The sequence below is a fragment of the Cyprinodon variegatus genome, unplaced genomic scaffold, assembly GCF_000732505.1.
Source record: "Cyprinodon variegatus isolate N-32 unplaced genomic scaffold, C_variegatus-1.0 Scaffold436, whole genome shotgun sequence".
NCBI lineage: Eukaryota > Metazoa > Chordata > Actinopteri > Cyprinodontiformes > Cyprinodontidae > Cyprinodon > Cyprinodon variegatus.
In genome coordinates, this window is record NW_015150889.1 from 359924 (window position 1) to 384937 (window position 25014).

General features: G+C 37.0%; 1 protein-coding gene across 1 annotated transcript in view; it reads left to right on the forward strand.

Annotated features, from left to right (window-relative positions):
• LOC107093633 (receptor-type tyrosine-protein phosphatase N2-like) overlaps window positions 1-25014 on the forward strand; it is a 281824-nt gene that overhangs the window by 36522 nt on the left and 220288 nt on the right. The window contains exons 3-9 of the mRNA XM_015388814.1: window positions 5289-5402; window positions 13262-13376; window positions 14125-14269; window positions 15966-16239; window positions 20336-20647; window positions 21332-21372; window positions 23367-23740. Of these exons, the coding sequence (XP_015244300.1) occupies window positions 5289-5402; window positions 13262-13376; window positions 14125-14269; window positions 15966-16239; window positions 20336-20647; window positions 21332-21372; window positions 23367-23740 (1375 nt within the window). The remainder of the gene's footprint in view (window positions 1-5288; window positions 5403-13261; window positions 13377-14124; window positions 14270-15965; window positions 16240-20335; window positions 20648-21331; window positions 21373-23366; window positions 23741-25014) is intronic.

The window sequence follows — 25014 nt, forward strand, 5'->3', positions numbered from 1 at the left end:
GGGTGGTTACCCCATAAAAAATAAAAAATAAATACAAATGAAGTGCATAATAAATTGTGGGAATATCTTCACTTCTTGTCCTTGCAGCAGGGGTGAAGTGACACTGAATCATCTGAATAAAAGATCATTGGACTGTGACCTCTTCTGTTAACTAAAGTTGCTTATTGTTGTTGCTGATTTGGGCTTTAAAACTTAACAGAGGCGACAAGCCTGAATGGATTAAATTAAGTGGAATTTTTCATGTCCTTTATGAGAGATTGTAGCACAGTGTGGTGCTGGAAGTGTCTTCCTGTTTTCCCTCTCCAGTTCTGTGATAGGCTGTGTCATCCTCCATGTGTTTATCAGGTCCTCTGGCTGTACTTTCAGAACTCTGAAGCCGGTCCAGATCAGCCTTGCTCTGATTGGATACACAGATTCCTCCATAGAAATGGGTTTACAGTCTGACTTTAACACACTCTAGATAACTTCTAGAGGGAGTGCTGATTTCCGAAACTTTAGGGCTGAGTTGCTAAATAAGCTGTTTTTTTTTCTGCTCTTGAACGATATATAATTTTTTTTCTTTCATTTCTTAGAGAATGCAAAAAGATAAACATAGATTTACTCTGATAAATGGGATTGTTTAGGGTATTTATGTTGACTGGAAGATTATCAGTGCCCTGTTTTGGGACACTTGACTGATGTTGAAGTCTGTGCAGCTGTGTTCTGTAGGGATTTATTGTTTGGCTTTGGTTTACATATCCTTATTATTATATTGAACTCTGTTTTTTTATCATTTCTCCTTAATTATATGCTGACTTTGCTTGTGTGCCTTGTCTCTCTATCACATTCTCCATCTCTGTCTCAAAGAAAAGCTTTTTCAGACCAAGCATCACTGTGCAATGTTCTAAATATATTTAGGAGCAGCTCAAAAGCCCACACACCGAAAACAAGGCAGCTTGAAGCAAAATGCATTCATGTTTAGAACAATCCATCTCTGTTCTCTTATAAAGGTTTCTTCTTCCATACATGCATACAGTAGTATTGTGCAAAAGAAATACTTCATACTGGTCCCTTTTTCAAACTTCTTTTACTTTCACCCTCAAACAATATAGACATTATTTGACACATCAGTCATAGCTGACATTTTCTTTTCCTTCTAGGTTTAGAGTTCAGTTTTTTTGTTTTTTTTTCCAGCCTGTGTTTACTTGCTTTGTGAACACAGGTGGGATGGTTCTGCAGCTCTCTGGATTGCTGTTGGCAAAGACCAACCTGTTTGTGTCTTGGGTTGTAGCCAAATATTACCTTCAGGTTCTTTAATCAAAAAACTGATATGTTGTTTGCCTCTTTATGTGAGGCAATTTGGATTGGAATAGATGATACCTTTAAACCTTTCTATGAAATAACAGTAGATTTCATTTTCAGATATTTGTTCAGCAAAACAGTAAAAGTGGCTTTGAGACAAACACTTTGTGCTACTGCATGTAGTTCATCTGCACAATAAACTAAAAAGATGTGAAGTGTCATCACCAAAACTGAGTCTGACCTGATTATAAAGGGATAGAAATGTGATAAATATTTAAGCAAATGAAGGGTGACTGGGCTGTAAAAGCCTCGATCCACACTGGATGTTGTTTCGAAAACAAAAGCAGCTTTGATTCTCCTCACTTCATCTGCACAGCCTCGATTAGCTGAGAGGGTCAACGAGTCCTGCAGTGGGAGTTGCCATGCCAACAAATGGAGGGGAGAGAGGCCTTACTGGCTCATCATCCACCTGTGACCTGTTGCATGTTCTCTCTAAAACATGAGCTGCATCAGTTCCTAATGCTCCATTTCTGTGTGTAAATAAATGATCATGCTGTACAGGCATCTAAAACCTTTACTATTCACTGGGCTATTTCTGGCCCATGTCAAGCTGTATGAAACTTGTAAAGAACTGCAAATGTTACCTATCCTTTGTGAAAAAGCTCACTTTTAATTTGTGACAAATAGCCACAATGTGAATTTAAATTTAAATTACAAGTTTTAAATTAAAAGAAAATATAAAACTTATGCAAATTGTTTAGAAATAAAGTTTTAAACATGATAAGGACAAAAGATGTAAAATATATATTACTGGTATTTTTTGTGTCAGTCTGCTGTGAAATTTGAATAAATTAATTCCACACAGAAAATATGAACTTTAAAGGAACTTCTAAAAAAAAAAAAACAATCATAATTATGAAAGAACAATTTGATTCTTTATCATTTTTAGTAGAGATGCACCAGTCTAATTCCTCAATCAGATATTAGCTCTGATATTGACTAGTTCAAATTTAAAATTCTTTGTTAAAAGTATAAGAACAGGAAAGTATTGGACTCTAATTAATTTATAAAATCGAACATAAAACTCACATTTCTGCCTTTTTTAAAGTCTTCTGTTTAAAAGCATTGATGTATTTGTGTGAAAAATCAGTATCTCATTTATTCTCGTTGAAGCAGCGCGAACCCTGTCTGCGCTGAGATACAGAAATCTGGAGGTGCACAACCACACCCCTTGATGGTGACTGTGTCACTTTTGAGATGTATTGTTCCATGTGTTGAGTATAAACCAGGATTTAAACTGGTTCTGTATATGTAAAATTCCAGTTTGCTGTGGGGGAAGGAGCTTGAGCTTTTGTGGGAGTTTGGGCAAGAAATAATTACATTTCAATTCAATTCAATTGGGTTAATGTATATAAACAATTCACAACATGTGATCTCACAGAGACATTTACACAGAAAATTTAACCAAATCATGTCAGATTGGGTCAAAGTTTTCTACCTAAGGAAAACCTGCTTATTGCATCAACTCACTGACTCAAAATATTCTGGATAACCTTCAACCTGGGCTCTGCAACCCGGAGCTGGGTGCTGTGCGCGCAACTTCTGCTTACTGCTAATTATCAGCATGAAAACTTGCACTCTTTTGAACTAAAAAGCCCCTAGAATAAGATTCTTTTCTTTCAAAACCTAGATGCACACACCTTAAGCTGGGCATTTGTTTGCTTTTAGGGTTTTTTTGTCCTAAAACTCTTTTTTTCCCCCATATTGTTTAAAATGGGCATGTTTAAGCAGAGTTTAGAAATTGTCCTTTGATTTGAATAGCTGTTTTTTTTTAAAGAAATTTAAATGAAAAATATGCAGTTTATAATTAAAAAGAACATATGAATATACTGGCAAAGGATTTAAAAAATATATTTTTAAAATATTAATACAAAATGAGATTAATGCAAATATAACTACATATCATTTTATTGACATTTCAAAAGGTCACACTGCAGGACAATGCTCCTCTCAGTCACCAGCAAGCAGAGGTCTGGTGTAGAGCCCAGCAGGCTCTGAATGATCAGACCTGGATAAGCTGTGGAAAACTGAGTTTTCACTAATGTTCTGCATCCTTTGTGTCCTATTTTTAACCTGGCGTCGCCACATTAGGTCCTGGTCATGATCCCTGGTCAATCTCCCTCAGCCTAACAGAGCCTGTGTTTCTGAGAATAGCCTTGTGAATCTTTTATCTGCTCTAATCTGCTCCATGAATCACAAGAAGATGGGCCTTGTTCTCAGTTACAGTCCTTCTGGTTGCAAACTCGGATAAATGGAGTTTACTCCACGTGTGCGAGACTTATTCAGTTATGAATCAGAATGTATTTGGTTGAGATAATAGAAAACAAAAAAATAATTCATAAACAGATCACAGTTCTTAATGAGCTGCATGAATATTTGAGAATATCTGACAGATTGGTATTTATACTTTAGATAAACCTATTTAGACTGCTTTAGAATAATCTCCTGTGTGTTGAGTTTAAATCTGAAGTATAAAGTGTCTAACTCACATATTTCTATCTGAGATCCTTGCTTCTTTTGTGCAGGATGTAATTATTTGTTCCACATTAGCAAATGTTGCTGTTGTGCCCTTTTTATTCGCCTTAATCTGCTCTTAGCCAAGTCCCACAATTTGACTTTAGCTGGTCTATTTTGTGGAAGTCTTTACTGAATTCATGTGTCCATTTATTGTAAGGTAGTTGTAGTTGGTCTTCCCTATGCATCCCAACAGAAATATCTGTTCAGATTCAGTTTTATCCTTCCAGTCTCTCCAGTTGTAGATACCCCTCCTCTTTATGGTTTACAGTATCTTCTTTCCCTTTGGAAATATCTTCTGTAAATTTCACATTTCTTTCTGCTGCTACGCAGAAAACGCCTAAAATGCTGGTTCACCTCCAATTTTAAACTGAGTAAAGAAAAGATATATACCCTAAACCTTAATTATGTAAAGGTGACAGTTTCTTCCTTTCACTGGATGATTCAATAACCTCCTTGCCTCTGGTCAACAGTCAGGGTTTCATCCTTGATAGCCCGCTGTCCTCCTCACACATCAATAACGGTAGTTGTTCTGCTTATCTCCATTTATGCAGTATCAATCGTCTACTCAGTCCCCTCACTCCTGCCACATATCGCATACATTGAACTAGGGCTGCAACTAACGATTATTTTGCAAATCGATTAATCCGTTGATTATGTTTTCGGTTAATCGACTAATAATTAGATAGCCAAAGGTTCCTTAAAGGAGAGTTTTACAAAATGAAACCAGGTGAAACTAAAATGTTTCACCTGGCAAAGAGTTTGGGAAAGAGCAATGACGAATATATATATGTTGTTGTTTTTTTTTATCTTAAATGCAAAATATTTATATATATTTTACAATCTAGGTATAATTACTGCTCTAATAGGGATGCTCTGTTGGCTAAATGCATATTTTAGAGTCTCTATACTCCAGTTAACGATTAATCGATTATTCAATTAGTTGACAATTTTTTCAATAATCAATTAATCCGATTAATTGTTTCAGCCCTAATTGAAACTCTCTTTAAGTCAAACTCAAAACCATTTTTTTTTCAGGATTGCCTTCTCTCTAGAAACTCTTCCATTAGCTGCTGTTGTGAAATTTTTAATCTTTATTTATTCTTTTTGATAGATATTTTAAGATTCAGACTAATGCCACAAACTATAAGGTACCTCTGGACACCCTCAGCATCCTTGTTCTCGCTTCTAAATTAATAAACTGATTTTTCCAACTAGTTTCATCTTTAATGCTTTTTAGACTCAGTTCTAGTTTATTTATTGGGATACATGAATACATCATTCATATGAAAAGCGAGCTTGGGAAGTGAGAAATACATGTTTTAACATTCATAAATACATCTTCTAAGGTCTAATTGGGGGAAATGTATCTGAAAGTGGCTAAAATAGATGAGCGTAGGACTCTCTGATTGACTCTATTTCTGTGTTCACAGATGGGATGTTTGGGAGGTGTCACTCTGTTCCAGTAAGGGAGGTTTACACCTACGACGTCTCCCCATCTGTAGTGCAACGTTTCCGCATTTTGCTTGAGAAGCTGTCCAGCAGAGGTATGCGCGCACACTCACACACACAAACGCCACACCATCTTCTCTCACTATCTCTGCAGGGCCTTTTCATCAACTTCCAATAATTTCTACAGCCTAACCATCACCCTTAGCCTACAGTAACCCTAACTATTACGGGTTCATACCTAACCCCAACCTAAACTCAACTCACACCTTACTCCTAAACATGAGTCCTCACCCAAAAACAGCAATTACCCACGTGGGGTCAATGCATCTGGTCCTATAAGGATCTACTGAACCTCACAACATCCCATTAACCCTGAAAATGAGCCCCACATGTCTTAAAAACAAGAGCACACAAACTCAAACACAAACAATCATCTTGCTATATGAAGTGAGGACCATGTGTTGACTCCAATTGACTTCCCTTGATTTTCAGTTATTTTTAACCATTTCTATGCCCTAACCCTAAAAAAGACCCTAAACCTTACCATTACCAATGCATACATCACCCTGACCCTAACCCTATTTACTCCCTAGCCCTAAACTTAACGGTTTGCAAAACAGCTAGTAAGGACTGGCCAAAATGTCTCCACTTTGAAAAATTGTTCTCACTCGCAAGGTTAAAAACTGAAATTGGTCCTCACTTTTATGCTAAAACAGGAGCACACACAAAATAAGTTTTTTTCTCTATCCTTGACCTTGTGGGGACTTTACTTTGACTTCCATTCATTTCTCACCCATTCCTACAGCTTAACTGTGACCTAGTTTATCCTAAACGTAACACTTATGGGTTCATGCCTAACCTTAACCCAAAGCTAGACCTAACCCCTTACCTTAATACAGCACTTATATTATCTTTATATACTGTAGATGTAGATACTGTAGATACTATATACTGTAGAATTCACTTGAAGAAATTAAAACTTTTTTCACACATGTAGAGTGTTTGATTTTAAATAAAGAAATATAAGGGAAATTTTACAAAATCCTCTCTGATCTGTCCGACTATCTGAGCCAAGCTCCATTATCCATTATATTTTAAGACAGGTGCACAAGAAGCCTAAAATAACAGCTCACCAACCAAGTGCAAACTACAAATAGGTGATCAGATTTTGACTCGCTGTGGTAGCAACAGTTCAGTTTAGTAGCCAGATAATGTTATTTTAAAATAACATTATTAAATTCACTGGGAACCACTAATACAACAGGGGAGGACAGCTTGAAGAGAGTTAAAATATGGTTGCGGGCCAAAATGGGAGACTTTACATCTATGAGTATTGATTTTTTTTTACAAATACACATTTAACCCTAATATCAGACTTTCTGAACATTGATTACCTCTGTTGTCCTGGTAATTCGTACCCCAGTTTGGGGCACTCTAACCAAAACAAACATGGCCGAGGGCAGAAGAAAATGCGAGTCTGCAAAGAAAAAAATTCAAGTGTTTCAAATCAGTCGTCTTCATAATGACATAATGTCTAAATAACATTGATCATTTTACGAATACTAATTTATTAGTTTTCTAAGGCAACGCTGACACAGAAATTGAGATTTTCATGTGTTAATGAATAGAATAAATATAAATGATATATAGCATTTATGTCAGTAACCCTGTACACACTGTACCTTTAATTTTAACCCTAATCCATAAATAAAGAGTTATTTTCAAGGTACATTAAAATGTGCTAAATTGTAATGGCAAATGAAAGAAAACTCATGAAACCACAATACAAATAAATGAAACATAAATACACAGGCTTATTAGCTGACCAGTATGTGTTGCCTTGTCGTTTTCATCATGACACTGAAGGCAACAAGCCTAAACATACTTTTGTTTAAAACATCAGGTCTAAACATGGTAACATGCAGCTAAAATAAAGAAAAGTATCAGTAAGTCTAAAATAACACTTGTAATTACTGGCATTTGTATAAAATGAGCACTGAAATAGGACATTTCCTCTCCTCCAGGACCTCAGGTAAAGAGATTTCCTATTGAGGCTTTGTTTATTCACGTTGCTGTCTAAAGGTTTGGTAAATAAAGTTGTTCCCCAATTGCTGGAATCTTCTGTTCATCGGTTATTTAAAATAAATTGATTCTGTTGTCATTTCTAATAGAGGTTCTGGTAATCTTTACCAGATATTTGTTTGCATTTTATAAAATCAGTTGTTTCATACTTTGCAAAGTTCCTGATTGACTTTTTCCAAACTTCAAACATATTTTGGCTAGCAGGTTTTTTGCAAAGACTTGACTTGCAGGTTTGGTTTCTTGTGATTACTGCTGGTTCAAATTGTGGTAGATTTTGATTATTTATCATGGAAATTAAGCATCATCAATTAAAAAATAGAAAGATGACAATATACTTGCTTACATTATAGACAGATTGTCTGTTTCTCTGTAAAATGGAGATTAGACTTTTATTTTATTTTTCATTTTGTTTACACAAGTGTAAAACAAAAAGAAATTTCGTTTGGACACAGCTCACTGGACAATTTCATCTTTAAAAGTGCAGCCTTGAAAAAAAGTAAAAATGACTGTAAATTTACAGTTCTAAATTTACAGGTTTTTTTTTTTTTTTTTTTTAGATATGGTTAAAGGCTTGATTTAAAAAAAAAATACCGGATTTTCTAAACGGCTTTTCCTGAACGTAACTGTATGAGTCTAACAATTTTACAAAGATAAATGCTGTGTTCATGTCTCTTTAGAGCTGTGTTGTTAATTTAGGCTGTTATGATGTGAATCTACAAGAGAATTAATCCAAGTTTTTTCTACAAGTAAATTCATAAAACAATGACTCAAGGCTGGAAACCTTATTTTTTAAAATACATTTTGACAAAAATTGCTTAAAAAACACACATAAATGTTTAGTAAACAACTGTAATGAAAATCCACAAAATCCCTGATCCTAATATTGCTGTTTTTCTTTTAGTTTCATTGCAGAAATCTTAATTAAATCCGGTACTTTGGAGAAAGGGAGTTAAAATGTAATATTTTACCAAATTGTGTTTAGTGAGGGATATTGTGATTTAATATAGAAAAAAGACCTAATTATGTTATGAAATATGTTTGTTAATGTAAAAAGAACTTCCTTTTTGATAAGGTGCTGGTGTTATAATGGTCCTACAGGGGGCAGCAAAGGCCAGCCTAAATGCTGCAGCTGCATTTCATCCTCTTTCATCATGTAACTGAACAAAAGATTCTGCATAAACAATTAGGGTCGGGATGGGGAGCAATTTCACTCCTCAGAGTGCTCAGTAGAAAACATGTCGGAAGCTAAAGCTGTGTCTTCTGTGCTTACATTTTTTTTTTCTGAACAGGCTAATTGAAAAACAAGCCGAGTTCTCCTCATAGTAGAAAATAAATATTTCTTTAGTACAGTTTGCAAAATTGTTAACCAGCAGGGGATCAGAAAATATTCTAATTCACATTAAATGTTTTAAACATGTGGATGCATAGTACGTTTTTGCAGAAGCTGTTTAATCTCTAAATGAAGCAATACATTCATATTTTCCACACGCTTATATCCTCTTATTAGTTGAACAACAAAAATTAAGGAGTGGTTCTTCCTCCAATGAATAGCAATGGATTAGTGGAGGTTGTTGGAAGCAAAAATATTTTTAAGAACATCAAAGTGACAAGGATCTGATATTGTCTGCTCATATTTTAAAAATGAATGACTGATTCGAATTTCAGCAGTAACACACACATTGAGCGTCCATAACCTTTTTTATTGATCATTAAAGTCAGTCGGTTACTGTCCTTTTTTCAGCCAGAGACACAGGGTTAAAAAGTGACCCTGCCAAGATAGATTTGAAGGGTTTTGTCAGGTCAACTAAGCTTATGACTGATATTGAACCTCACTAAAATTTTTCACTTGACACTGAAATAATCAGGAAAACATTTAATGGAGATACTTAAATTGCTCCGATTATATTAGCTGTTATATATCAACATCCTTTTTAACTTTTATTTCTTCATCATACAGTAAATAACTGCTTGTGAACGTTGGCATCTCCAAAACTTAACTGTAGATCTTTATATCAATGGTGATCAAGCTTTATCCAACAAGCCAATATATATTATGTGCCTGCAGAATTTGTATGTTTATTACTTAAAACACACCTTGGACCCTTTAACATGTGTAATTTCAAAATATTTATGGATGTCGGTAAAATGTTAGTTTATTAAACCCTTTCACAACAGATTAAATAGATTGATATGGTATTAATAGAGCCTTAAAGACAGCATAATGTATAAGATGACAAATGGAATGTGGCTGGATGAAGGATGCATCAGTGTCTTAGCTGAAGGCAAATATGTTTAAGATTAACAGGCCAAAACCTGATTAGCCAATCACAGCACAGCCATTTAAGGAAAATAGACTCAACTATCCAAAGTTTCTCCATAAACTCCAGAAGCTTTAGATTTCTTTTCCAAAAATCCTTAATGGTCTTGAAGTTGACAGTAGGTTCAGGTTTCTTTACAACTTAAATGTAAAGAAATGTTAAACTGTCTCTGAATGTCTCAGTTCCAGTGTTGAGGGTTTTATTCTGAAAATAGTTGCATTTCTATAGAGAGTTGAATTTGAATCTATTTCATGAACAGCACTTAACCTCACTATGAAAATCTACACCCTGATGGGATTAGGCATTTGGTAATTAGCAGCTTCACTCAGTCTTTCTCCTTAGATTCATCATTTGAATCTTCCTCTTCACTCTGACCATCTTTAGATCCCGGCGCTCTTCTTCAGCACCAGACATTCAGTTAAAGACACTTCCACAGGAAGAATGTTTTAAACATCTTACTTTGCTGACATACTTCTGCCCACATTTCAGCAGTCGGCTCAGTCAGTGAGAGGCGTAGAGTCTCTGAATATCCTGGCAGGGGTTCCAACGTTCATTAACCTGTCGTGTCAGATGCCGTCTGTTCACCCAACGCCAACTCCCGTTTTCAGAGCCACCCTCGCTGCCGTTAAAAGCGCCGTTTTATGGCTCTTTGATGGGGAAAGCTTTGCCCGACACGCTGCGCAGCTGTTGGAAAAATGCTTGTGCCCGTTTGCCTGGCAGTTCAGGTCGTAATTCATTTATTCACAGTGTAAAGCAACCGTTTTGGGTCTGAAATGTTCTGTTACGAGTTGAACTCTTGCTATAATTAGATTTTCTGCTGGTAGAGGTTGGACGCTTTTATTTATCGGAATACATTACAGTTATTGGTTTTGTTATGCATTTCAAAACAGCTGCTAGTTACTATTGCCTCTTAGGAAAATTACTAATTATTTCTAAATTGACTCATCTAAATTTTCTATTACACTAGCTGCAGATTTTCTAAATGTTTGAATTGGGTTGAGTGTCCTTCGTAAAATAGAAGCTTTAAAGCAAATACATGTTCAGCAATAAATGGTACTCTTTTTTTCAAATGAAGATGTTCCTGTGTACAAGTCAAAAGGTCCTGAGTTTTAATCCAATCTGGGTCCTTACAGTCAGATATATATATATACATAATGCATTAGTAACACTCGGTAGCATGTTTTTGGGGTTATCGCAAAATTCGTAAAAGATCTCTTACCTTTTGATCCTATTCTTCAACATTTTAACTACGCATTCCCACCTTCAGTCACAGAGTGCTACACCATACATAATGCACCAGGGAGCGTTATCACAGATCCTTCCTCCCAGCAGCTGTAAGACTCTATAACCATCACTGTTCCCAACAACCTCAATAAGTTGTTACATTCATGCCTATTTTTTTTTTGCACAGTTTCTGTCTTGGTCATTTAAATAACATGCTGCTGTCATTTTGCACATATCTGGTGTTTGCTGGTATTTTTTCAATTATCCATTACTGTAAAATTGTCCACAGCGGTATATCGATTATTTATTCTTTCCAGATGCACAGTTTTTATATATTGTAAAATCACTTTACATTACCGTATTTTATTTGTTATTTTCTTAACTCTTGTCACTTATTCTGCTCTTTCTATATTTCTGTTTAAGCTCCACCTTTGTGCGACCACTTTTGCTATAATCTTTTGCTGCTGTAACACCACATTTTCCCCATTGTGGGACAATAGAGGGATTTTCTATTCTTTTTTTCATTCTATTCTTAAAGAGACATTACCTTGTTTTCTACTGATACTGTCACTTGTGGCCAAAGCACAGAACTGCACCACTCTTCTGCTCGTTCTCGTAGCTCTCAGTCGTACTTTACAAGCTTCGTTGTTTTACTTTTTAAACCTTATGTGGAGTTTGGTGTCTGGGTTAAGCAGGATGCTGGTTGCTTCTCAGTATCTACAGGATCCATCTTGAATAAAACACTGAGATTGTTTGCCAGGTCGGAGCCATTCAGCTCGGACACGCTTGACGTCACATCCGAAGAACAGCACAGGAACTTCCGACCTGAAGTATATTCAGGAAAATAGGCTATAGGCTTATAGATGCATTTAGCGCTGAATTACTGAGGCGTTACTCTGCTTATCAAGTAATTTTCTAGTCACAAAGGGTAAAAAAAAACTATTTTAAAGTTGCTTTTGTGTGGTTTTAGTTTTTAATTCAGTTTTTAATCCAGTGGCAATTTTGATTATCTAAGCCTTCCAATTCAGTTTAATTATATTGTAGACATTCATAAGAAATTGTGTCTTAGAGTACTTTAAAAGACATCCTTGAGCTGTGTCCAACTTTGCAATAATATGAGTATTTTTCCTTCATTTTCAAGTGAATTATAAAAATGTTTTGCTCTAACATTGGTCCTATGTTTCTTTTATTACATTTCAAAATCCTTTTTTGCAACTCTGCACTGTCAAGGTTCTGTCTCCACTGCACACAGTTTGTATTAATAATCTATTAAATTGCCAATATTCACTTTAAAATAAACCTTTTAAATGCATCCGCTGTTTAAAAGCAGAGTTCTTGTTCTGTTTGAAGTTTATGTTCTCTGACCCCCCCATCCCTTGGCTTCACATCTGGACTTGCAGTCTGCGTTACTTGGGTTCTTCAGTGGCGTCATCGCTCATCTGCCAAAGGCTCCTGTTCATGTTGTGCTTTGTGCGCAGCAGCCATATTTCCGGTAACATTTCGTTCCGCTACCCCATCTGGCGCTGGCGCCTGCTCCTCTGTTCAGCTGCCAAAAATCTGTGTTTGGATGCATGTTAAGCATAAGCAACAGACGCGAGCGGCCATGCAGCTCATCCAGCTTGTCCTTTTGCACAAATGCTAAAAAAAGAAGATTTTGTTTTATCTTATCATTGACGATGACAAGTCGCATTTAGACACAAATGTTGTAGTTATTAAGGTGCAGGCACACTAGCATCTTGGTTACAGAAGTTTTTACCTTACAAAGTACATGCAAAGAAAATGCTTTTTAAAAAAAGATAAAAATTAGTACAGTACCATCTTTTGAGATGTATAGTTAAGTTTGTATTGAAAGATTCAGCCAAAAAAGTTAAATCTATTCGGTCTTAATCAAATGAAAAGGAAGGAGGGTCCTTTTTTGCTTCATAAGGTGATTAAAGAGTACATGTAATTGATTGCCTCTTGAGGACTAATAGCCATATTCCCTTATGTTACCTTAATCTTTTCAGAATCAATTTCCTGCTGCAGAAATTTATGAAAATAAAAGCTTATATAATTCCCAACTCTCTCATTAAATGCTTATAATAAATGTAGAGGTGTATGACCAGAACAGGTGTCTGCGTAGTCTCTGACTCAGTCAAAGTCTCACAAAGACGCTGCACTGTTACCTCACCTCGTCTGCTAATGAGTGACCTGATGAGTTTAGAAGTATTTGCACACGCTCAGCAGTTTGCTACCCATTCTTCTGGAAGATTCCCAGTTTTCTGTCTTTCACTGCACGACAGATCCATCTGGACTCTTGTGTTCTAACTGTTCCGTGATTCTGGCTGTAGGTTTGACCTGGGAAGATGACACTACGCAGCAGGTCCTGGCCAAGGAGTTATCAAAGCTCAGGAGGATTCCCTACCGGCCGCAGCAGAAAGGACCCATCTACAACAGCAAGAGCAGGTCGACCCTCTAAACTGAGTTTGTGTTGAAAGAAGAAAGTTTTCATTTTATTACATTTTTTTGTATCTCTGCAGCTGGTCCCGAAACATAATATGTAATCTGTTTCAGGGCTTAACGTGTTATACATTCAAAGATATTATTCTGCATAACTTGGTTGTAGCAACTGTTAAGTAGGTTTGTTAGATTTTAATAATCTAAAAGCAGTTTGCAAATTCTTGTTCTCAGCTCTGACATCATTATGGCATTTTATCCAGATTACTGCTACTCTCTGGACAGTGCGTCCTTTTCATTCCTGAATGTGTTTGTGGTCTGAAACGGAAGAACTTTTGGTCCAATTATCCAAAAGGCACAAATTGTGCATTCTCAAAAGAACAGTAAACTAACAGTAGACCATAGTGGTGGCAGTATTATGGTCTGGAGTTGCTCTTTTAGACTTTATGTCAGTAAGGATAACATTTTGAACAATTTCAAATAACAGTTGATTCTTATTTAGAAGCAATCCGGTCGCTGCTACTATCCTAATTATGTAAAAAATAATATTTCTCTTTATTTTCTGGATCACAAGTTGTGATCTGTTCAAGTTAGTACACGATTTAACAGCATGGTTCTACCAGAAGAAAGTCAAAATGTAGGATCCTGGTAAACTTAATACTATTTGCACATCTTAATATTTTTTTTATGTTGTACTGAGAGTCAGCGGTGTTAGGTTTTTATCTTTGTGTTTTGAATGAATCCTTCTCCCCTGCAGGCCAGCAGCTGAAGCGATGGACCCTGAAGACCAACGGGTGAAGCCAGTAGAAGTGGAACTTAACAGAAACCTGCAGACGTACCTCCAACGTTTAGGCCTCCTTCCCAAGACGTCCTCCAGCTCCAGCCTGAGCAAACCTTCCAAGGTAAGCTTCTCTTCAGTTTGCAGCTTCCTCCTCTGTGATGATTTACTTTTAGAGCGTAAATAATTTCTATTAGAATATTTTACCTTTAAAAAATGAGTAGTTTTGTGTAGATATCATATAATGAACAGTTAGGACTTCAATTAAACCAAAAATGGGGAATCTCACCTTTAGCAAGAAATCAGTAGATGCAGATTGAGCTTTACAAAAATTGGTAATCTGAAGTGTCCCTTTGGTCAGTGGCAAAAGCTGCTGTCATGCTTCTTGAATAATTCTAATGTAAGCATTTTTTTATCTCACGTATACTAACACCTCCACCACGACAGAGTTCTCCATCTCTCTTTTCTAACCAAAGGTCTCTCACCACTTGAATGTTAATAGAAAAAATGATTCTGTCTTCGAGTTAACAAGTTCACTCTTTCCATTAATTACACATGATGTGACTCGGCCCTCTGTCAGGTCCTCTGAGGCCTTTATGTCCTGCTGGGAGATTGTGCTCTGGGTACAGCTGTGGGAAGTCCACAGGCACTGCTCGGGGGTGTGTGGATATATTTCGCCCGTTTCACTTGTTTCAGTCTGGAAAAGAAGCGACCAGTAGGATTGAAGGGGCCCCGTAGGTTCACAGGCATAACAAACAGATAAAGATACTTGAAGGGAGCCTGTGCATACAAATGATACACCATGACAAGTCAGAGGAACCTTTTATTATAATTTCAGTATTAGTTAAGCAGGTGCTGCTGCTTGTCTTGTGTGGTCGTTAATGGAGCCAGCAGTGACGACTCGTTTTTGTTGTTGGGGAGGAATTCAAAAATGGGATTTCAGAAGCAAAATATAAATAAATAAAAAAAAAAAAGTCTATAATTGTTCTAAGATTATGAATTATGAATACATTTTATGTCATCAGTACAACAAAAATGTATTAGTCTAGAAATGGATAAATCAGTTGTGTTAGGCTGGTGAAGATTCCCAGTCATCCAGGTCATAGTCATTTAAAAAAAAAGGAAAAAAAAAAAAAATCCACTGGACTTTGTTTCCATGTTTGAAGATGTTTCGCTTCCCATCCAGAAAGCTTTTTCAATTCCAAATGTCAGGAATAGCGTTGAGTTCAAGGTTTTATGCAGTAGCCCAACAAAGCCTTGTTTTTTTGTTTTGAAACATGCAATTTGCTTGCGGATTGTTTCTAATTTTTCTTTTTTTGGAATCAGTTGTGTTATAGTTCAAAGTTGGACGAATAAATTTTACTAGTTTTCCTTATCAAATCCTTTAAATAAATAAAAAAACTTTTAAATGTGTAATACAGGTTAAGTGGTACGTTTCTGATTGAGAACCTTGGTTCAAAATCCATTAATATTGTGTATTGTTTTAGTGAAGACAAATGTTTGAAACCTTTGTCTTGAAATCACATGCAGGCCTAAATTGGAAGGCACCCGGAAGGCAACAGATGATTTTAAAATTCCTTGTCTGAAACCTTTGAATACCTAATTATCATTTATTTTCTAGCTTTTTAAAATGATTCTTTTATCTCAAAATGTTTAACTTCTTACAACATAAAGCAGTGAGGCGATAGATGTAACATCACAGAACATTATTTTATCATACTTTCCAAGTCAGGTATCCATGTAGACCTCTGTCTCTCTATTTCCATGTTTTTGCCTCAGATTTAGTTCCTTTCAGTCTCTCATCTTTTTCCTTTTTCTAGCCTGTGCAAAAGCAAGTTCCTCTCTCCAACCAGCTGCTTGCCTCGCAGGCAGATGGGGACCTTCTCCTGGCAGCCCTGAGGCACTATCTCTCTGGGCATCTCTCTCTGCACAGTGGTGGAATGAAGCAGGAAGCCCCCTCTCCATGGCTCAGACCATTATACAACAATGGCATAGAAAATCCCAGCCTCAAAAAGGAGACCTTTCCTTTCAGACCTGTGAAGACAGGTAGCTCCCCTGTAGCTTCAGCCAAGGAGCCTCTGACATCTGTGGATGGTATGTGTCTTCATAAAGAGTTGTTTTATTTTCTTTTTCACCAAGTTCTTGTTTTGCAAACCTGCAATATTCCCCGATGGTGAGACATTAAATTAAGGCACATCTTTCCTCAACTTCCTGTCAGATGTTTTTTTTTTTTTTTTTCACTACAGCTTCCTGCTGGAACCCAACTGAGAGTGCAGCTGTAGCAGCACAGCACACTGTCTTAGAAATGAATGAGGAAGCAAAAATGTTTTGCATGGTTCTGCTGTCACTCTAAACGCCGTGCGGTAGCAACATTAGGCTCTCAGAATGATGTAGCACATTTTTCCTTGCATGGTTGGAATCTGAGAGCTGATTAGTTCCATTCCAAGCCTCCCAGCATCCATGGATAAAACAGATGTGATTATAAGATTCTCTTTGTAAAATCCCATACATTTATCATCCATTCAACTGCAAATAGTAATCCTTTATTTTTTACTGTGACTATAATGAAGAAATTTGGGATTTCAATATTGCAAATAAATTTGGATATTTAGACAGAGTTAAGTAATTTAAGAACTTTTTTAATTCAAGTCAGTTGAATTTAACAAATGGAGCTGAATTTAAGACAAAAAGTGCATGGTCTAATCTGTGTAAAATGAAAAAAACTATAAATTTGTCTTAAGGAATACATATTTATGTACTGTTCATACCGCATCCCTGAGAGCCTTATTTATGTCTGTTTATACAGAGGCCCATAAATAAACTTTAAAACAGAGGTCATGAATTAGCAGACTGCGGTCTGGATCTGGACCCACCTGCTGGCTAATCCGGACCCAACCTGATTTAAAACATTTATAAATTACTGCATGTTGTCCGACGACTGTGTCTAATTTCACTTGCGCTGCTTCTCCTGTTAATATGGTAAAGTCTGGGACCAAGCAACACGTCATATAAATTACTGTAGCCAATGAGCTGCTGTCAGTCTGGGTTGCTGCTCCTGCTACTTTTAGACCCAGTAGGCAAACCTTTGGCAAGCGGGGCGATGGGAAAGAAGGAGAAGATGATGAAAAAAAAGAGAGCAGAGAAAGAGTGGACTGCTGGAAGAAGCACAGTGAACTGGTGAAAGAAAAGTGAAATGGTGCTCAAAGATGACCCTGCACATTTTGAGTAGGTTTGGCTTAACCTACTGCAGAATTCTCCAGCATGAACGTAATAAAACCTAAATATGGATCCAGGCTCAAAATCAGCACCTTGATATGTGCTTGAGAAACGCTTTGTTGCCATTCAAACCCAGATTTAAAGCCTAAAAGTCAGTTCAGGTGTTTTGTTAAATATGTGAATCAGGAAATTGTCTATATACCAAACTGACCGATTGTTGTTCTCTACTTCTACATTTTAGATTTTAAAATGGAATTATTTATTTATTTTTTTTATTCAATGTATAACATGGATGCATGAAAACCTCATTTTATTTCAGTGTTAAATTCTGTTTAAAGTAACAGAAAATAATTAAAAATGTCTCTGGACCTTTGCTGGTTGATGATTTTCTTTATTCAGACCCCGCTGATTTTTGATTTTTTTATCCCTGCTTTAAAAGTACAACTTTTTCATAGTAACTAATTGAAAAATGGCTTAACTTTCCTCCTATTCTACTTGCTCTGCATCCTTGCATTTGGGGATGTAGCTAAAGTATTTATTTCAGCTTTACATGCTGACAAAACCATGCAGATTGTCAGGAACGGAACAGAAAAATATGCTTAAAAGTTTTTTAGATAAAAAATAATTGGAAACTTGGGGAACAGAGTTTGAATTGCACAAGGCTAAACAGTGCAGTCAACAAGCTCTTACCCTTAAGGGAATTTGGAAACTCCCGGCTGCGGGAAGCAGCCGGAGTTCCTTAATGTCTCTTGATTTCCTGCTCTGCTCATTTCTCATTACCATTCCTTGACTTAGATCCATTCCATTTCATAATTCTAAGCGTTTTTAAAAGCCATCTATTTAACATATTCCTATATACAAAGATTTTTTTGTAAACAAACAAATGACATTGACGCTCTTAATGAGAGAGATTCTTTTCATGCAACAGTATGTGACTCAAAAGGATGGTTTGTGTCAGAAAACTGTCCTTAAAAGCCCAAAATGCCTTTTTGTTTTTCAAGGACAATTGGGAAATTAATTTAATATATAACTGATATTAAGATACTTTTTTTGTAAGATTTTGCCTTGTAAGAGCAAAAAGTGAGATGTGCTAACTGAGCTCTGTCTCTAGACCAAAACAACACTACGTTTAATACCTCCTCTCTGCCTTGTTTTGCCATCTTGATTACAATAAAAGAGACAAAGCACTTAAGTTGCTGCCGGGGTAAAGACTAAGGGGAACTACAGTAGTAGCCATTCAAAATTTCCCCACTTTCCTTTATGGGCCCTTGGCTGGTTCTTAGCTGGTTCCCTACAATTCCTTTTTAAACCTCAGTATTTGTACTAAAATATTGTTTTTGCCATGATTTGTGGACATTAAGATCTAAAGAGAAGCGTCATCTCCTGGTCAAACCCTGTAATTCAGGGAAAGGGTGGAGTAAGAGTAAAAACAAATGCAAGAGGGGGGCCACTCCAGTGGCTGGAAGTTGGAGGGAAGTGGGCTGTCATTCAGCTGGTGTTTGACTGGGAAGGGCCATTTTGAATGACTGCTACTGTACCGGGTCATGCTAAAGACTCAAATAATAAATAACAGTCTATTTATCATGAAAGGCATGCTCTGAATACACTCAAGGATCCCTATAGGCAGCTCACATGCCTCACTGGCTGCATTAACAATACTGCGTTAGCTGAGCTACAGGCTTTTTGTCTCACATGACAGTGACGTCAGATTCATTGCTGGTCAAACTCCAGTAAATCAGCCACATACCACGATGTTAATATTGAAACCAATCAACATTGAATCACACATCAAACAAAACTTTTACCCCAACAAAACCAAACCTTTGACTTCATGCTGTTACCATCCAGTCCAGAAGGAGGAAATCTAGCTTCAAGTCAAACTGCAGCTGCTTCTGCTCTTGAAGTGCTCTCCACCTTTGGAGGCCAATGTTGCTCCTCTTTTCTCCCTTTCCTTATTTGATAACTTTTTCTTGTCAAAGAAATGTATATCCTGTGGGATTTATGATAATGATAAGCCCTGATTGTCTTCATGTGAACGTTGTGGTCCACTGGATGCAATGACGGTCATTTTCTTCTATGCTTTGCTGGTGAGCCCTGAATATTAGCTGTTTACATGCACGCACATGCATGTATATGCTTGTGCGGTAGACCCGACTATTTAAACAAGAGAACAGCACAGAGAGATGGTGCATGAAGTCTTACCATGGTTAATATAAAGAGATAGCTTTGGTTCTTCACAAAACCAGACATCCCAAGCCCAAGATATCAATAGTTGTTCATGGATGCCAGCGAGTCGGATAAATTATCCCAGATTTTAGACAATGTGAGGTGGTGTTTTTTTATGCGAGTGAGAGCGTACAGGCAATACAATAATTTGTGCATCATGTGCAGATTAGAACGACTTCGATTGCAGAGGCACAGAGACGGAGTGTGAGGAGGAGGCTGCTTGTGAATCCTGTGCAGCGTATCTGTCCAAAGCGATGCTCTGTTCAAAGAGCGTTCCAGGCGACTGGTCGTCAGAGAGCACCCTGAGTGGTTTAGTAAAAAAATAGGCCAGTAAGTTTCAGCTTACTCTCTGAAAGTCATCTAGTTACCATTCAAGGCTGTGCATCCTAGTAAAAGGCAGAGGTGGAGTCCTCAAGTACATAACAAAAATACAAAGCTTATTTTACAACAGAATATACTAAATATATCAATATTGAGTGAAGGTGAAGAATGATGACACCCTGGCGAAGTGTATGGTGGGGTTCCAAGAAAAATAGAAAGCACATGAAATGTTCTAGGGGTTTGGATAAGAATCTCCATGAAATAAGTTTTAGCAACTTGGGATGTCTGCAAAATTACAAGCTATTTATAACAAAGGAGATTTCATGTATTCTTTAATATGAACTAACTAGTCCTAACTAAGTAAACTAACTTTATTTAAAATGTAAAAATAGTTTTATACTGATGCTGAGCTCTATTTTTTCTCTAGAGAGGTTCATCGAGAAGGTCCTAAAGAACGTTGGCAGACAGCATGTTGATGTGGATAACCTGACACCACAAGACCTAAGCCAGCTCTCCAGCCTAATCGCTGATGCTCTTCTGGTCGTCGACCAGGACCAGGGATCGAACCGGGCCCTGAGCCGGGATCGAGGACCTGGACTTAGAGACCTCGAGGGCGAAGAGAGTGACTCGAGTCAGGAGGCTTCCAGAGCTAAAGTGGATGAAACACTTCAGCAGAACATGCCTACTCTGAACCCTAACCCTCAGGGGAGCACTCCTTTGACCGTGGAGGCACTTAAAGGTAAATATTACTTCAGTTATTTTTACAATATTAACAGTTTTTACTTGAAAGCTTACATACATTATTCTATTCAATCAAAAATGACTATAAAGCTCCCTGTAGGGCATGCAGGTGGCGCAGTAGTTAGCGCGCATGACCCATGTACAGAGTTCTTGGTCCTTGACACGGCCGACCCGGGTTTAAATCTGACCTGTTGTCCTTTGCCGCATGTCTCTCCCTCTCTCTCTTACCCCCTTTCCTGTCAGCCTACTGTCAGAAAAACAAGCCACTAGTGCAGTAAAAACTCAACAAAATTAAACTCCCTGTTGAGTAAAACATAAAAATCTGCATTAAAGCAAAAAAAATTTTTTTATTCGCTCAAAGAAGACCATAAACAGTAAGGGGTAATCGTTGCTGCCCAATGAGGCCATTAGATCTAATGTTGCTTTTGGTGATAAGGCTCTAAAGATGATTTAAAACATTGGGAATTAATGTTTTTAAGGGGAATAATGAACATCTGTTTGTTAAGGATCTAAATGATAAATAACACGCCTCTTCCACAAAATGGATAAACATTTCTGAGAAGAAATGGAAAATCTGGTTTGCAGGAATTATGTTGCATCAAACAGTCCTGTTGTTTTTTGTTTTTTTTTTCCTTTTTAAAAAGAAACGATTGTCTCACAATTTTTTTTTTTTTACCAACAGAGCGCCACACAGATGCAGAGGAGGCTCATGCGAATGATCCGGTAAGCAAACAGAACTTACTGTCCTTCAGCCTTTGTGAATATTTTTTTTTGACATCTGCAATATAACAAAATGAACTAACTGTTCAGGGACAGTTGCAGGAACACAGTAGTCATTTTTAGAGACTAACAAATGCTCTGAGAAGATCGTGGAAAAAGTCCCAAAAGTTCTGTTGAGGAATCGCCTTTTTAAAGTGTGTCAGATTGTGTCGGGCTCAGCATGTCATATTCTCCTGTTCATTATTAATATTTACACTGTTAAATCTCCCATAAACATTTCAGGCAGGCTTGAGACAGGTTTAACCAATAAATGCGGATAGGATGAGATGTGTTTGGAGAAGTTGATGTATTCTAACAGTTGAACAACCCCATCCAGACTTCCTGCTTCTTCCTATTGATCCTCGGCACATTCTGAACTTGTCAGAGATTAGATTTAGAACTGTTTAAAGGCAGAACAAAAGTAGGGTTTTTGTCCCACCGTTTCCGCTAAAGCGGCATTTAGCTCCTGACGAGAGGAACAATTACCCTAAAGTCACGGCCAACAGAATGGTGGCATATCATAATCGCGTTCAACACGGTCTCTGACAGTTTGGCTTTTTCTTTGATTCCAGGCAATTATCTCGTCACGCCTGCGGCTGTAGACAGCCGACACATTAACATCAATAGAAGAACTTAGTTATGAAACTGTTTAAAAATAAGATCTAAAAACCAATCATTTCAAGTACTTAAGAATAAAAGAAGTGTAGAGTTTTAGAGACCTAACATTTCTGAAAGTAAGTACAGCCTATTTTAAATGCCTTTCTTGGAACTGTAAAACATTATTTTGGGGTTCAACATATTTGGAAAATCTAGATCTAGATCATCTTTTTGTTCCAGAAGCTAATCAGAGTCATTTTGGATTTACGAAGCAATTTGTGTTTACCATAAGTAGTTATTTAAATAGACGTCCTGACATTTCAGAGGCTTTAATGACATTTAAATTGCCTATTTCCTGAATGTCTTTATAAGAATATAAAGTTTAGTATCGTTTTAATTTGGAAATCTATTAAGCCATTTTTTTTTTATCCTCGCTTATTTGCTGCAGAGGATAATAAAAACACACAATAAAAAAACACCAAATTGCTGGACATGCAGGACTGTTTGTATTTGATTAAATTAGGGATTTATACAGTATGCCGTGAGGCTGAGTAATGACCTCCAGCAAACCTCTGAACTTTAAATGTCAGTCAATAGCATAGACAGAGATTCAGCTTTAGTACGTACAATATACAGAAAGAAACCTTCTGCCAAACAAATAAATCCCTTCTTTGGTCCTGGAATCAATATTTCCAGAATGCCGCCTTTTTGAAATGTATCTCCTCAAAGTTCCCTGTAAAATGTTTTACATCACCTTATGTTAAGTAAGATGGGAGAGGTTGTTTAGCCCAGAGGCTCTTTCATTGCTACCTTGAGAAATAGCTGAACTGCTAGGTTGCTTGATGTGCTTTTTATTTTATATAACACAATGATCCAAACCAGACATGTTCGCAATGAGAGCTGGATAATGGCTCCAAATGATTCTGACAGCTTACAGCCATGAAATTCAGATAGTATGGCAGCGCAAGGCAGTTCAATTGGATGGCAATTATTTTGTTCCCAATAACTGTCATTAATAAAAACAACAACAAAAAAATCCTACATTATCTGACATTCTTTTTTAGCTGAGTTTAAGCAGTATTTATTGTTTTGAGTTGTATTCAAAGCAGTGGTATTTAGTTAAAGCAGCTTAAGTCTAATAAACCAAGGTTAATAACATAGCATAGATTTAATAGTTTTTTCTTTTTTTGCTGCATTCTGTTGAAAATTATATTGCAATTCTTTTGCAGACCCATTTTTAAAATAAAAATCAGACAGACTTCCACCTTGAACAAACAAAAAAGTTAGGCGTCTCTTTTAAATTCAAAACTTATTTCAATTAGATCCACCTTATGAGACGTTTCTTTTTATTTTCATTCCAGGCTGAAAGCAGCAGCCTCTTTAACAAACTGCTGGCCTACCTGGATAAATCCTCTCTTGCTGATCCTTCTTTGGGGAGAAGCCGCTATGATGTCGCTGCTGAGGTGACTGGAGGCCGGCAGGTGGGCCTCGAAAATGTCCAAAGCCGCACAAGTGAGGCGGGAGTGGCCTTGCAGAAGAAAGATACCACCAAGTCTGTGGAGGAGGTGGCGGAGGTGGCAGGCTGGATCAAGGAGGTTGTGCCTCCTCCAGCTTCTCTGGTGTACGATGAGCCCCACAAGAAGACGATGCATTCTCCAGAGCTGCAGCTAGACGTGAAAACCGACAGAAAGAAGCCAGATGATGACATTTTTGGTTACGTAATCACAGACACTGAGTAAGTAATGAGCTTTGCATTGGGAAATAAAACTGTTTACACTTCTAGTCACATTTATTAGTGTCCCTAGTGTGGAGATATAAAATTCTTTAAATTTAATGTATTTAATATCACTGTAGCATAATCTCAGAGTAATGAAAAATCTAGAATTTGCAAGAATTCTAGAATCAATCAATCAGTCAATCAACTGTCAGACTAGGATACAGTTTTTCTTAAAATCAAAAACCCCAGGTTGATCTTGCATAAAACAAAGGAGCAATATGCAAAAAAAAAAAAAAAATCAAATGCTCACCTCATAGCAATCATGATTCCCAGACAGGAATTTAACATCTCACCACCTCAGGCCCTTAATTCCAATTCTCTGGGAAACCCGTGGGTCAGGTGAAGAAAAAAGTCATTGGTCAAAGCATTAACTTTAAATCACACAAAGTCAATGTTTACCTGAACTTTTGACTTCAGTTACTAGCTGATTTCCAGACCTTGTTTCTCTTTGGGTTTTCAATAAAAAGTGGAACAAATACAAAAAAAATCATGGAACTCCAGAATCACTTAGTAAAATGTAGCCCAATGGAAAACTCAGAATATGGGAATATGTGAAGGTCTTATAAGAACTTAACAAAAATCCCTCCAGACTAAAACAGTTGTACAGATTACTGACAGTAGGTTATAATTTTTTCCCCCTGCTAATTGTCATGTAGTTAAAGGTAGGTTATCTCCTCTCATCCAGTTCTTTGTTTCTAAAGTCAAAGCTGTTTGAGTTTTTAAGCTAGGGGAGAAGAACCGGTAGTAAAAGGTAATCCTGGAAGATTTGTCCTTATAAATCACTCAAATCTGTGACACCATTAATGATTCTCAAACAAGTGCCATACCGTTCCTCATCACATAGCTTCCCTCATAGGTTTTATTTTTTTCAGCTCTTACAGTGTTTCTACTGTAACAACATGTCCAAAGTACTGCCTGGAATCTTGGACCTTCCCTCACCCCCATCTTGCTTTTGTATTTTATTTATTTTCTGATCATCAGTACTAGTTGTCATTAATTTTTCGTCTCTGGAAGCATTATGAAACAGATAAGTCATTGTCATTGACTCACAGATGCAATGTCCTGTCCTAAGTTTAGTTTGAGAAACTTAAAAGCTCAGTTAGAGGAAGTGAAACGATGGGTAGTAGTGGCGAACCAAACCAAAACCATCCATCCATCCATCCATCCATCCATCCATCCATCCATCCATCCATCCATCCATCCATCCATCCATCCATCCATCCATCCATCCA